At 37.8% G+C, this 15,806-nt stretch overlaps 1 protein-coding gene across 1 annotated transcript in view; it reads left to right on the top strand.

Annotated features, from left to right (window-relative positions):
* DNAH11 (dynein axonemal heavy chain 11) overlaps positions 1-15,806 on the top strand; it is a 161,912-nt gene that overhangs the window by 32,671 nt on the left and 113,435 nt on the right. The window contains 14 exon segments of the mRNA XM_072851616.1: positions 196-220; positions 223-419; positions 1,696-1,787; positions 2,966-3,072; positions 3,075-3,091; positions 4,699-4,711; positions 4,714-4,838; positions 5,998-6,231; positions 8,488-8,619; positions 9,683-9,843; positions 10,640-10,796; positions 10,914-11,059; positions 11,855-11,971; positions 15,321-15,459. Of these exon segments, the coding sequence (XP_072707717.1) occupies positions 196-220; positions 223-419; positions 1,696-1,787; positions 2,966-3,072; positions 3,075-3,091; positions 4,699-4,711; positions 4,714-4,838; positions 5,998-6,231; positions 8,488-8,619; positions 9,683-9,843; positions 10,640-10,796; positions 10,914-11,059; positions 11,855-11,971; positions 15,321-15,459 (1,662 nt within the window).

Here is a 15,806-nt window from a genome sequence, read left to right as displayed (position 1 = left end):
AGCTTATATTTTCTTAGATTTTTTTTTTTAAATCATTTAATAATATGCTGTCCATTTGCAGTGTTTAAAGATATCTTCTATTATGATATACAATAATAACAAGTTACAGGAGAATTTGTTAAACTCTTATTAGCTGTAGTTCCTCCGATAAATTATTTTGATTAGTGCAGTTTTTCACTGTTTTTGTTTTTCTAGGTTCAGCTGCAAACAATTCTGAGAAGTAATATGTGGTATATTTCATTGAACAAGTGAAAGGTTGGCAAAATAAATTAAGCATGGCAGATTCTGTCATTTACATTTGGATGGAAGTTGAACGCGTGTGGTCTCATCTAGAAAGTATTTTCATGAGCTCTGAAGATATCAGAAGCCAGCTGCCTGAAGATGCAAACAGATTTGATGAAATCAACAGAGACTTGAAAGTTAGTAGAGTTAGTGTTTTATGTCCTTGCATAAATAGTATGCATTTGAATTATTTAGAGTGGGTAATGAAATAGATATTTTTTAAATAATACCATATTGACAGTTTAGCTTGAGTATTCCTTTGATAGGCTTGTTTCTAACCCACTGAACTAACATTATTACAAGAGTCTCAGGCTTACTTGGGAGAATATCAGAAGTGGATTTTGCATTCTTTACTATTGAAATCAAAATAATTATTTGCCTTGTTTTCCTTACGTGGACTGGCAGCTGCTGGTTAACACATTGTCACAAACCATGATTTGTGACCAAGTTCTGCAGGTCATTCCTTCACATGACTTTAATATCTTCTCTTATTTACTCTTTGCTAGCTTTTTAACCTCCTGGAGTCACATAAAGATATGATACTTCTGAGTTACAGAAATCCCTTCTGCCAAACTCCATATCATTTAGGACAATGATAGCTGAAATACAAGTTTATGGTCTATTATTTATTATTGGCCAAAGGTAATTAGAGCAATCAACCTAAACATTTGAACTTACACAAAATATCATGCCTTAATTGTTCATTCTGACCAAAAAAGTCACTGAACCCTTGCTTAGTAAAGAGAATAACTTGTGTCTTGTCAATATACCTATAATTCAATCCATGTATGCCAGGGAAAGTTCTCATTATGTACAATTCTGAAAAGCTCAGATATGATAATGTTCTGTAGGGAGATTCTATGTTTAAAAGTTCAGATACATTTCTAATTGTTTAAACCTGCAATTTAAACAATGTGGGCAGCAGCATGCCTAACTATATGCCAAAAAAAAATCTATTTTCATACCTTCGTATGAGTTGAGAACCCTGTTAAGAACAATGAAATTATTCATGCCATTTAACATGCATAAGTTTCTTCATGGTGCATGTTGAAAAAGGCATTGGGCTTGCATGCATGAGTAGAATTATTGTACAAGTTAATGCTTCTGTTATGATCTGTCATTTTTAACTTGTTAGAGTTCTAGTAGTGTAATTGGTGGTACTTGCTTTTCTCTAGTGCAGCTCTCTGTTCATTTTACATTTCCTTCGTGTTCAGTCTAAACGCTGTCAAAATAGGCGTTTGTGGATTATTTTTTTTTTCTGTTTAAGAAATAGAACCTAAACCATGCTGATGAGGTGCCTTCTTCCAGCTCTTTTTCCCAGTGCTTTTCTTGTCCCAGTAAACAGTATGAAGTAGAAAAAAAGTCTGAGGTCTGTTCCACATGTTGCAATAACTTCCTCCCATTTCTGTACAGGAGTTGGTGACTGACATCGCAAATACAAAAAATGTGATGGAAGCTACAACCAAGCCAAAGGTGTATGAAAAGTTTGAAGCTTTGTGGCACAGGTAAAATTTCCAGTATGATTATGAATTGTTCTAAAATGTAGTTCTGGAACAGTCAGGAAATGAGAGCTGTCAGGTCACGTTTGCTTTTTGTACAGGGGTGAGATGATATGATGATAGTATTTTTGTCAGTTGTTTCTATTTGACATATTGGATTTGTACTGCTTTTTATATGATAAATTACATTTGAGGCATTGGTTAATTATTTATGGATTGCATGATGTAAAAATTGTCAAAGGTCTTAAAACTATGTTCAGTTTAGATGAAATTCATTTTCTCCCCATCTACAACCTGGGAGCTGGGAGTCTTTCTTTCATGCTTACAGCAGGAGATAGTGGCTTGGGTACAGCAAAGGTCCTCCTTCAACTCACTTAAAGGTATGCCTTGAACTTCCCACTGATGTTCACTCTTCCTACCTGTAGAGGCAGCCATGTTTGGAGTCTCAGCCTGTTTCTCCTTGCAGGAAAAGGTTGTAATAGGAAGTTAAAAAAACCCAAAGCACAAACCTGTTTTTTGAGATGCCACTTTTGTTATGAGAGATACCAAGCTAGTAGCTAAAGTGCATCAGTCACACATAAATAAATGTGGTTTTTTCCTCTCCAGATAGGCATGTAATTGAGTATTTTGATTCTTAATACTTTCTGTGTCAATAGCAATATGTGTTTTCATGTTTGTTATCCTTCATACATAAAAGAAAATATGTGCATCTTAAGAAAAGTGGTTACTTTGCTCCCCTATTAGACTGGTTCTTAGCTTCCTTTTTTTTTCCCTTTCTCTCTCTCTTTTTTAAAAAATTTATCTGCAAATAACTGCCCTGTCAAGTAAGAAGTTTTTTTCTTGTCCCTTAATTTCTAAGGCTGGACTCTGGAAGGTTGAAGGGGAGTTTCTGCTTAGCCAAACTTACCTTTTCAGGGACTTTTCTGTCACTATTCCGTTCTCTTGGGTTCCTTGGTCTGAATGAGTAAAAAGAGCATGTTCTGTTTTGGTTTCTGGAAAGGAAACATGTAAGGTTTGCCACCTTATCTGTTCCTTACAGTTGTATTCATCGTTATTTTAAATCAAAAGTGGATTGTATTGTTCTGTTTTACTCTTTGGTCTGATTTCTTCCTTAACTGGGAGGGAATTCTTGGCTTTAGGGTGATTAAAGGCAGGTAATGTTAAAATCTCTGTGTTCTTTTCAGGCTTTCTCTTTGTGAAAAAGCTCTGGCTGAATATTTAGAAACCAAGTGCATAGCTTTTCCTCGCTTCTATTTTGTTTCTTCAGCAGACTTGCTAGACATCCTTTCAAAAGAACACAGCCAAAGAAGGTGAACCTCCTTGCAAACTATTGTACTTAATTTTGTCTACAGAAAGGCAAGTTTTCCAGTGAATCATATGAGGAGATAGTATCATAGAACTGCACTTTTGTTTCTGAGTGTTAATTTACTTTACGAATAGGAACACTTTGTGTAAAGAAGGTAGTAAACATTTTCCCCCAGCTAGGACAAGTACACGGTGTTCAGCAAGGAAAGGTGAAACCATCGTGCTGAAGAGAAGTCTTACAAATCCTGTGCTGTCTCTTGCTGGAAATCTAGCTATGTGCAATTTGCATTTATTTGGATGTTTGGATTGTAGGGTTGCAGGAATTAGAAATGGAAAAGGTCAATGAGATCATCAAATCTACTCTGCTTCTGGCGCTGACTGATCAAATTTCAGGCATGCTATGCAGAGTAACGATAAGTAAGACTGAAAGATCTATGGTCTCTGTTAGGCTGTTTCTGACTGAGCTGCTGACCATTGTACGAGGAATGTTTTTGTAGCTATCCTTCTGTTTTCCTCCCTTGAACAATGATCTGCTAGGTTTTGTGACACTTTGAGACCAATTTGTATAAAAGCACAGGCACTTTGATGTATTTCAGAAGCCTTGTACTATGTTATCTACATGCCAGATGATACTCCTGGCCTCAGTGACTATGCAGCCATGACCATTAATTCTCTGAGTGCTGGAGTTATTGGTGTGTCTCAGGCAAAGCCTTTTTAGATGCAATGTGACCTGTAACAGAAGAACTGATACTTTCCAAGAGGATGAAGGGCTTGTGAGGCTTGAACACAGCCTTTTCAAAGGTGATGATAGTCTCATAGCTTCTTTACATAACTAAGTCTCAGCGACTTGTTTCATCCACTTATTGCTCTGCACCATATACAAGAACAGCAACCAAACAAATCTTCTGTTCTGGTTATCACGCATAGAGCATGCTGGTGTGTAGACTGTGATCTTGAAAATCCACAGTCTTTGGAGAGGCGTGTGATTACACAAGGCATTTACACTTGAATCGACAACTTGTAAAATAAGCACTAGCCATAATTAATAACAATTTCAAGACTTCTCAGTTTTATATTGAGCTATCTTTGTCCTTCAAAATCTTCTGATGACTGACAATAGTGTAATCAACCCCAGCTTTTCCCATAACAACCTCCTGTGTAGTGATCATGCCACAGACAGATAGCGTCACCGTGTTAGTCTGTGCCACCAGGGAAATCAGAAGTACTCTTATTTGTTCAATTGGCATAGGTGTTCTAAAGCTATGGGAAAAACTGGTTTTTAATTTTTTTTTTGTCTTTAAAACTTGAGAATGAAATGTTGATTAATCACCTGGTCATTCAGTGCATCTTACTTGCTAAGATCAATTGAAGCACTATGTGCTGAAAGCATTCGAATAAGAAACACAATTGTAAGATTAGTGCAGGGACTTCATGTTATCCAGTGAGTTGCTAAAAACTGAGTTAAATTTTGCTGAACCACAAAATCTTATTGTGTATAGCAAATGTTAACATGGTAGTTATCCACTTCAATAGAAATATGCATTAAAGTAGTGTGGTTGACACAAATCTAAGGTAAATAGTTTCCTTTTATGTCTGGTATTTTTGGGTGCAGGTGGCCCATCATTTACCAAACTTTTTGACAACATTGCTGATGTTAAATTTCAAGAGAATATAGAGGAATCTGTAAATACTGCCCTTGGGATGTACAGCAGAGAAAAGGAGTATGTTGAAGGCTATGGATGCAGTGGTCAGGTATGTTGAGTTATGTGAAATTTCTTTCATGGATTTTGCCTTCTTTGGGATGTAGATTAAATAGACACTTTCAATGGCATGAAATGCTGCTTTTAAAAATGTGAATTTAGAAAAAAAATAATAACCCCCCCCCGTACAACTATTTTTTCCAAATTTCAAAACATTTTGTGTACCAAAAATGTGTAATAAACTAATAATTTAATAAATTGTCTAGCTGCCCCTTGTATGTAAGGGGTTTTTTGTTTGTTTGTTTTCATTTTTTTAAGAAGTGTAGAGAGTTAAGTGTTTAGGAGCAATGAAAAAGAAAAAATATGTACTAAAAGCCACAGAACTGATGAAGCCTATGGTTGAATGTTGCATTTCTCATGCTTCCTCTCTTCTTCTGCCCTTTTATTTCATCTTCCGTTATACTTTCAGATCCCCTCCTCTCTTACTCTTCAGCACACAGCTCTCCAGACCTCCAGCTCTCCCCCCCGTGTCCCCTATCAGCTGAACAGGGTTTTAGCTGTTTTTGAGCCTCGTATTTGCTAATTGGCCAGCCAGTATGTGTGCTAACTGGGTAGTGGTAGGTCAGAAAGAACAGATCAGCAGCTTCTGAGACAATAACGTATTGTTCTCAGAACAGTGCTGAATGGATAAGCATTCACATTGCATAAAATCAGTGTTGCATGTGGTTCTAATGATTGATTGTCTCAGCAGGGAGGCCCCAGACTGAATAGGCAAATATATGCGGCTTGCCTCTTAGAGATAGTTTCTCCAAGATACAGCTACATTTGAGTGCATAGAGACATAGGAAAGACTGTATGGTCTGTGTTTACCCTGTGTCTGTGGAATAGAAAAACTTCATACTTTCATACTTGGAGCTCTAAGACAGTATGTCTGTGGGTTTAAGTCCAATGGATATGTAAAACAAAACAATGTCTATTATCTCAGTAACTGGGAAGGGCACCTCTGAACTAAACCCTACTGAAGAGACAGTAGGAGAGAGAAAATGGAAGGAAAAAACCCCTACTCTTGGTTCAAGTTTGTAAAGAATGTTTATGTAAGGAAAATCCTTTGTAAAGATTAATGAGATGAGCTTCCTATATTGTTAGTATAAAATGTACCATTTATGTTACGTGCATAAATTTATGCATGCTTGGGTTTTTTTCTTCAACAGGTAGAGTCTTGGTTGCAATGCCTTGAGGAAACTGTACACAAAACAGTGCGCTTCTGCATCTTGGAGGCAATACTGGCCGATGAAGAGAAGCAGAGAGAACAGTGGGTTTTTGACTACCCAGCCCAGGTTGCACTTACTGGTTCACAAATCTGGTGGATTTCAGATGTTGAAATGGCATTCCGTAGGCTGGAAGAAGGCTTGGCATCAGCCCTGAAGGATTGCCACAAGAAGAAGGTATGGGTATCTTAGTTTTGTTTAACTCAGTGAAAATAAGTACAGTGTGAAAATGGTCTCATAAAGAGAGATGAGTGGTATATTGAATAGTTTTAATCCTGTAGTAAATCAACTGCGGTTAACATCTACTGAAAAAGAAATAAGCCTTTTGCTTCCATTTCTATTATCTCATGGACATTTTTATCACATCTTAATTACTGAGTTTTCCATGGGATTATTCTGAACTGAGATGAAAGGTAAAAGCAAAGATACTGCCAAACGTCAACCATGATAGTGTTTCAACAACAGAGTATGCAACTAGTACATATACAAGTATTAAACCCATATACCTGTGTAAGGAAGCCAAAACTGTTGGTTTTGTTTGTGTCAAACCAAACAGTACTTCTACTATTATTTGTTTTAGTCCCACTTCAGAAGGGTACCTTCTGCCACTTGATTTTTGCTTCACCCTTGTTACCTCCAGCTTCTTTTGAATGTTTTTGTTCTGGTGTGAGTATTGTTTCTCTTTGTGAAAAGTTTAAATAGTTTTGGTTTTCTTTTCCAACCCAGAAAATCTGCCGAAGGGAAATATGAAATAGGAGAGACACCTTTAAGGGGGAGGAAATCTGATAGAGGTGTCTAAAATTATCCCTGTATCAGAGAAGGTGGATAAAGATTAATCTTTGTTCGCTGTTTCTCATAATACAACAGCTAATAAGCACTACCTGAAGCTGTTAGGCAGCAGACTTTAAACAAAAGAAATACTTTCACACAGTGTACAGTTTAAAATACCAAACTTTCGGCTACAGAATGACAGAAGTACAAAAAAGGTCAAATAAAGGGTTAGCCAAATTTCAGTACAGTTCATGACTATTAAATATGATGATAAAATAGATGGCATGGTTTTGAGGGTTTGGTTTTGTTGGGTTGTTAGGGGTTTTTTTTGCTTAGTAAATTCTGGCTGATGTGTCTGTAGCAAATTGTGGCATATGTTCCCAGGATATCCATCTCCTGGACTTGTTTTTTATGTGCCTTTTGCTGCTGTTGTTTTGGGATGGGTTTTTTTTTGGGGGGGTAGTTTTTTGGTTTTGGGATGGTTTTTTGGTTTTGGGGTTTTTTTTTTTTGTTTTGGTTTTTTGTTTTTTTTTTTAAATACAATCTGTGCTAGCTTCTGTGAAAGGCAGAGACTGATCCATGATGAACCTCTATGTGATCGAGGCAGCCTATGTTTCTATGGTCACTTTGCAAGTAGAGCAGAGCACTGTCTCAAGTTGTTGTTGCTGCTCCCTGATGGTGAAACCTGTGGTGGGGACTTCAGACTGGTTCTGCTGTAAAAAGGGTGGACTAGGAAAGATCATCTGGACCTCTCTGCAGATAGCAGCTCACTGCCCTAAAGAAGTGGAGCTTTGGGTGTGTTTAAAGGAAGATGCTAGAAATATTTCAGTATGCCTGACAATTTCATTCAAAATGTTGCTATTAACTTGTTTGCATAGAGTATTACATTCTGGGGCTTTAACTCTGTCTCAGTAAAAACAGCAGCAGTAGATGTTTTTGTATATTATATAAAAATAATACAGAAAGTGTAGTGTTTGAGGTCTCACTAATTCACCACCCATTTTTAAGCTGGAGTTTTAAAATAGGTACAAGCATAGCTCTGTCTCACACTAGCTACCCAATAAAATATATCTTTCTAGTAAAGTTAGTGATATTTGCCTCCTTAAAATTACATGCAGTAGCTGTGTACATTTTTTTTCTTTCCTATTAATATGAAACCTGAAAAATTCCATAGGGTCTTTCTACTATGTGACTCTGTGTAATAAATTTGTATCATATTTTGTTATCTTCCCTTGCCTATTTTTAAAATGTGATCTTTCCTAAGGTGTATTTTCAAACAGTTTGGCAATAAATGTTCTCAAACAATTAGTACCACAAGTTTTGTGGAGTCTGGTGCACATATCTATGGAGATGGTAACCACAAAATTTACAATTCAACTTCATGCAAATCTTTTCCTCCATCCATTCTTCCTACCCTGCCTGCTTGGCCATCTTCCGTATTTGTGCTCATCTGGATTGTCATTGTCTTGGAGGTGATTGAAATGTCTGTTTAAACCAGGATTTATTCTGGTATCTGAGGTTTAATATCAGTAAATTTGTACATACAAACTAGTTTTTGTGGCGATTTAATTCATGATGTAGGCAGAACTAATTTCTAGTAGCAATAATAATAGATGGTACTGGGATCCATCTGGTCTTAGATGGGAGCCTAAATCTTTCCAGGTCACTCAGCTAAATGCTGTTATTACCGTCCTGCTCGGAGAACTTTCCTCGGGTAATTGACAGAAAATCATGACCATTTGCACCATAGATGTTCATGCTAGAGATGTAGTAGCAAGCCTTGTAGCTCAGAAGGTATGTGTTTGGATCAATTATATTTTACGTTCAAAGTTTTAGTGGATTTGAAAAGAATTAATAGTACTTAAGCCAATTCTGGGTCTGGATCTGCATGGGGGCACGACGAAGGAAAAGGTGTAGAAGCTATAATCATGAAGACAGCCTGCTTCAGAGCTGTGTGCCGTGCCTGTGTTTTTGTGGGCTATTGCCTTCTGAATTTAAAATTTTCCTGAACAAAAGTCAGGTGTCAACTTTTAACCTACTTCTGGGAACCGTTCAAACTTTTAGTAGGTTTTCTGTGAGCAGCAAGGTATTTCATTCAAATTTCAGATCACAAAACTGAGTGCAGACAATCCTTGGTCAATCTGAGCAGACTTTCCAAATGTCTTTAGTTATTCTGCTTTTAATGATTCCGTCTTCAATAATTCACAGTGTGTTTTGCTCTCCTTTTAGAGGCATACATGTACATCTCTAGAGCAAGGCACTCCTCTCCTGTGGTGACTCTTTATAAATGCATACAATTATAATTTTGAGTGTTTATTTAAACCAAAGTGCTCTCTCTGTGTATAACTTTGTTCAGGTAAAACTAAGGTGGCCGGCACATGTTGCTGGTTTGAATGCATGAAACGTTTCACTGGATGAGGAGTGAAATGGGAAAGAATTCTTATTTTCCTTCTGACCTCCTGAGCCTCAGAAATAAAATTGGTTTCTAAGATGACATTAAGACAAGAAGAAACAAGGCTTGAGGAGTAAAATGAAACTCATTCTGGTCAAAGTAATGTCTGCTCCCATGCAAAGACTGCATTGTTTATAAGGAGAGGTCTTGGCTTAATAAGTGGCAATGTGTTCTGCTGTAATAACTCTTTTAAAAAGATCTTGTATTACATTTGCATCTGTATAAAAGCACAAATGCCTCGAGGTGCATCTAATCCTTTATAATTGATTGTAGCAGGTATTATTCATAAGTGTCTAGGAATGAGGTGTGAAACCTCGTGATGACAGCTGTAGCTTTCTGATGGGTCGCATTTCTTTCATCTGCATAGCTCCTACCTGGCATAATGGCTCTGCAATGGCTTTTTAGTTCACCAGTTCCCGAGCTTTTGCTTGGCTGTCACAGCTACGCCATAGATGGGATGATGCCCAGAAACACTGTTTTGCCAACATTTGCGATGCTCAGTTTCAGTACTTTTATGAGTACTTGCGAAATACCCCTCGGCTAGTTATTACACCTTTGACTGACAGGTAATGACTGTTACTAATAACAGTGCCTGCTTTATCTGTTTCCGTGAATAAAAAGTTACATGTTTCTTACAAGTTCAGTGTTCTTCCATACCTCATATGTATTTTATAATGTTATTAAGACACAATATCTTTGAGCATGTGTGTGCAGGTAGGTGTGCATACTGAAGTCATGGTATGATCTTAATGTCCATTACTTTTAAAATAACTGAAATACTTCTTGCATAACTTAATATGTATATTTAGTGTCTAGTCTGAAGAAGAATAGGAGTAGATCTATACCAAGGTTAATCAGGAGTTTTCAGTAAAAGAGTATTTTTTGTGTGTGCGTTGAAGTCCAAACCAGTACTTTTTTCACACCACATACAATGAAGCTTTCTTTCTGGAAATGTTTTTGGCTCCAGAATGCAATTTCTTGTCAAAATTGGTGATCCAGAACGATGCAGCCAGCAATCCTGGCTGGCTTAGTGCTTATGACCCTCAGTTGAGGGGGAGAATTCTGGGGCTCAAGTCCTTGAAATAGGGAAAGCGGCAACTACAGCCTCCTGCTTCTTGTCCTATGTGACCCCTGATAGGATATTCCTTCTTGCTAAAAAATATCAATATGGTTGGTTTTCATATCTAAAATAAGCATTTTCCAAGCAGTGCCATGTCATGATTTTACATGAACATGAAATGTTAAATTATAATGAGAAAGTGGACTCAGAATAGATTTCCCATGAAACGTAAGGTTTGAAAAAAAAGTCCTGACATTGTAGATGTTCCTTGCAATGCTAACAATCACTTTTCTTGTGTTCAGGTGTTACATTACTCTAGCCCAGTCTCTCCACCTAACAGTGAGCAGTGCTCCTGCAGGACCAGCCGGCACAGGTAGAACAGAGACCACCAGAGATCTAGGCCGTGTTCTTGGTGTGATGGTGTACATCTTCAACTGTTCTGAGCAGATGGATTGCAAGGTGAGATGTTCTGCGAAGCAGTATGGAAATTGTTGTTTAATTTCTTTTCCATATGAAGTACATTGGAAATCGTTGCTTTTAAGAAAAAGATCTTAAATCTTTCACTTTTGATTTTAGTCTATAGGGAATATCTATAAAGGTTTGGTCCAGACAGGAGCTTGGGGATGCTTTCATGAATTCAATCGCATCTCAGTAGAAGTTCTGTCAGTAGTGGCAGTACAAGTAAAGACTATCCATGATGCTACTAGGAACAAGAAAAAGAAGTGAGTATTTTAGCAGTGCTTCTTTATTGTTCTTTGCAGACTATGAATACTGAACCAGTAAAATCTTCTTCCAGGTTCCTCTGAAATCCTTTGTAAATGCAGGGAGGGAGTAGATGGTAACTTTAAATCACCTGTCTAATATACTACCTCAAAATTACTTTCTCTTCAAAATGTAGCAATAAATGTGAGTGAACTCCTGGCCCTACAGGAATCCAAATAAAGCTTTCCTTTTGAAACTCTGGTCCTGTTCAAGTCCCACCATATGAAATCATTGCATCATATGGGTGAGAAGTCTGGTGGAGTTCAACTTTGCAAAAAGTCTGGGGGTTCCAGGGTTTCCCAGCGGTTTTGAGAGAGGCCTTGTGTTTCCACTGTACCGTCTTCTCTTCCCTCTGCTTCCTTTACTTGATGCTGTCTCCTGGCCCTTTCAAACCCACTGCATCCCTATCAATCTCATTTATTTTACATGTTTTAAAAGTTAATTCCTCCTATAGACATACTTCAGCCATATGAATTCTTTGTTGCTCTACCAGTCCAGTCTTTTCTTTCCAAATTCAGTGCTGGCCAGAGGAGCCATAGATTACTAAAAGCTGGTGCCTGCCAGGGAAATGCCTCCATGTTTGCTCAGCTCTAATAAACTTGCCTAGGCTTTTGCTTTTGGCCACTGCGCGAGACTGGATCCAGGCCCAGGTGCACCTTTGTCACCTGACCCATGATGGCTGGTTTTGTATGATGCAATTGTTTATGTCTAATCCAACTGTAAAATGTTTGTAAGCATCATCTTTGTTATAACAGATTTTTATTCCTTGGTGAAAACATTACATTGAAGTAATCAGTTGGAATATTTATTACCATGAGCCCAGGATATGCAGGTCGGACAGAACTACCTGAAAATGTCAAAGCTCTGTTTAGGCAAGTATGCTATAGAGTACTTTTATGGCATACAAGTAAATCAAGTTTACATTTAGAGTACGTGTGTCACCTAATGGTACTAGCCTTGGTTTGCAATGAAGTGCAATTTGTGTTTGCTTCAGAATTTGTGTGGTGAAAAAAAAAAATCAGTATTCATATTGTGCCTGCCTGTACACTGTAATGACAAAGGAAATTAAATGTGTAACTTGCCTTTTTAAAAATCTGCTTAAAATTTTGAAGGTACCTGTGAACACACGGAATGTACCTAAATACATGCAAGTATATTCACTGGTTTGTGGTAAATAGGAATCCTCACAGCTGGCTTAACCTAGTAAAATAACCATCTGTATAAATGTCTAGCTATCACATTCTTCCATGGATGTAGGCATGCATACGTTCATAGATGTTTCATAACTACCAGTTGAAAATGAAGCCATATGCCTTTACCTAGGAAGATATTGGATGTGTGATTGAGAAAGCTGTGAAAAGTATCGCGCACAGCAAAAAAATGCATATGCTTTTGGACACTGTAGGACAGCCCATTATCTTTTTCTTAAAGTATGTATTTATGCTTTATATCTTAACACTAATGTTTCAAAGAAGCAAGTTTTGAATTTAAAAGATCTGACTGCATTTTGCATGCTGCGCTCAGTGAGTTTGTATCAAAATGGTGTTTCTGAGAGTCAATTAATTCCACAAGTGGTTACTCGGGCACGATGGGCAGTAAAAAGATGCCAATTTATTCCAACAAAGTGTTGGAGCTGTGCTTTGAACTATGTGGTAATGGTCTTTGACTTAAATGGTGCAGGGCTTGCTTAAAAAAAAAGAGTCATCACTTGAAATCCTTCTCTTGCATTAACACTTTTCACTGATTTAAGACTTCAGAAAAAAGTGATTCTGTGATTTCATTTCTCAACATATTGAAGTTCAATGGGGCAAGCTGCAAGGCATTGCCAGGCTGTCTGGGGAGGCACAAGTATAGACATGCTATCTGGGATCTGCTTCTCTGAGCAGTAAATCCCTTTGATTTTTAAAAGATAGAAACTTAGGGCAGAACCGGGCATCACTGTTGCTTCTGTGAGCAAGTTGAAACACAGGTACTACTTTCTTCTGTATTAAAAGGTACATCAAGATTTTGGTGTATTTTATTATTTCTGCTTTAGCCAGGGAATTCCTGACACCATACTCCTTCGCACTTTCACTGCAGAAAGACACAAGTCTGCTAAAGTTAGAAAGCTGTTTGCTCAGGCACATCTCATCCTCTTGCCAGCCAAACATCGTGCTTCAGATGGCAGGACCAGGCAGCAGCAGCAATTAGCTTTCTTGTTCTTTGAGCCTAAATTACAATCATTTGTAACAAGCAGTACGTAACATCTGTTTACAAGGAGGAGGTTAGGATTTGAATTCATGTGCCTCTGCAAAGACTGTTCTTGAATAAGACCCTGTAGTTGGGTCTTAGCAAACATTGGAGGGAGACCCTTGAGAGATGCACTGTGCTTCCCTGTGGTTTTTTGAATATTTCACAGCTTGGCTGTTGCTTTACCAAGCCTTCTCATTAATTGCCATCTAAGAACTCTTCAAGGCAAAGCAGGAGTCGTGCACACAAAGGGAATGATATTGGGCAGCCCTTCAGTTCAGAATCTCGCCCAAGGGAGGACAGGGTGACGGGGACCCCATCCACCCGTGTCTGTGCAGGGCGGCTGCCGCCCTTTCTGCGTTCGGACAGTCAGCTGCCTTGGCGGCCGTGTCTTCTGCTGTCAGCTAGATGTGGTATTTGACAAGACAGCAGGAGGGATCATTCCCTGTTGCTACCAGGTGTTTCATCTCTCAGTGAACTACCAGAGGATGGAAAATGCATGTGATTTATTTTTGTTGTTCGTTTATTATTTTTGTTGTTCCTTTTTTTTAGTGTTTTTTTTTCATTTGGGAAGAAAAGAGTACGGGATATGAAATAATATTAATTAACAATATCTCTACTGAAAGATAAAGTCAAATTATTGCTTTATTTGATGTGCTTTCTATTATGGTTTTCTTTGGCTTTGTTTTGTTTTGTTTTTTTAAATTTTCAAAATGTACTTGCTACCTCAAGCTGAAGCGTTACCTTTACTTGGTTGTCACATAAAATAAAAAGCCTATGGAATTAAAGTATGAACTGCTGCATTTGGGACTCAGGAATTCAGCCCTGTAGCTGATGTCTGTAGTAGCTCTTATCCATTGTACAATGCACAGGAAAGGCAGGAGGTAACTTGTAAAGCATTAACTCCTCATATTTGCCACCTAATAAAATCTCACAAGGGAGAGAAGATATATTAAATACTACTAGCCTGATATTTCTTGTGCAAGCAGTTATTCTATTTGCAAGAAGGGTATTGGTTATGGTAGGTGGAAAAGCATATAATTTTTTATAATTGACTGCAATGCATATAGCAGCCCTTATTTGGGCTTTTGAAGAAATGCTTCTTGGGGAATAGTTTACTTAAAAATTGTTTAACAGAGGGGTGCTTACTCTATTTCTAGACTATATGTTATTGAATTCTGTCAGAAATATACTGCTGGACTAAACCACTGGTCTTAATTTTGCCATATTTAGATATGAATGGGGAACAAAAGAAATCTTTGTACTTGTCAGTAGTAAGAAAAGTGTTCTGAGGGACAAATCTGCTGGTTTGTAGCTGACCTGAACACAAAACTCAAGATCTCTTTGCTACTATGTAACTTAAGTTTTGTAACATTTTTAATGAGGAAATTGTTTAGCCTTTGCATTATTGCTGTGTGTTACTTTTTGTTGGAGATTTTTCTCATTTATATCATTAAAATGGCTGTGGTTTTGTTGTAAAAGTTTGAACTGAAGGTTGTATTTAAAAAAGAAACAAACAGTGAAACCTCCAAAGGCAACCATAACTTCATATAAAACCATTAAAGCCCTCCAAAAATCGAAGTCCTTTAAAAATGATGGCATTTTTAGCAATGGCAGGGTGTTGCACTTGACTTCCAGACCCTGTACAGCTGCTGGCAGGGTCCTCCAGCTGTTGGTGGCAAGTGACCCGCTGCAGACTGTGCCTGCTCTAAGTTTCAGGAGTACCTGTCTCGCAAGCCCTGCGTTTCTCAGCTGCCTCCTTTGTGTAGAGCAATGTTACTGAATACTAACAATCAACAGTGCCTAATTAGCTCCTTTTACTTTGAAGTAAGGTCCTTGTTAGCTTTGACTGACACTCTTAATTGTGACTCTCTCGAGCGCTGTCTTTAAAAATGTTTGCACACATCAGTCATTTGATTTAAGTGACTTATTCTTACCAGGTTTAAATACTAATCTGTGTATTTGGATTATGGGGTTTGTTTTCTTCCTTAGACCCTGTGCCACAGTTGTCCGTGACATTGAACTGATCTCTGAAATTATGTTGGTTGCTGAAGAGTTTATTGATGCACGTCTGTTAGCCAGGAACTTTATTACCTTGTATACTCTCTGCAGGGAGCTGCTTTCTAAACAGGTGAGGGTCTCTTTGGACTTCTGGGTTTGATACGTGTTAATTAGCATATACTCCATACCAGTGCGGCTGGATGTTGTGTAATAACAGGGAGGGTTTATGTATATAGTCTTATCTTTCATTTTGAAGACACTTTAAATCACACGTCCATCCTTATTAAATGATCAGATATGAATTTAGATGAAAGTGCCCTTTCTTCTGACCTTGGGACATTTGTAATGCCTTAATTTTGCATTAAATAATTGTATATCAGTGCTTCATACCTGGGATGGCTGAACTACATCGTGCTGTTGTGTAATACCTATATTAGAAATATAGCTATCTGTTGGAGAAGAGAAAAACCTTATAGC

This window comes from Ciconia boyciana, chromosome 2 (genome assembly GCF_034638445.1).
Source record: "Ciconia boyciana chromosome 2, ASM3463844v1, whole genome shotgun sequence".
Classification (NCBI taxonomy): Eukaryota; Metazoa; Chordata; class Aves; order Ciconiiformes; family Ciconiidae; genus Ciconia; species Ciconia boyciana.
The sequence above is the reverse complement of the archived record's forward strand: the minus strand, read 5'-3'. Positions and strand labels throughout refer to the sequence as shown.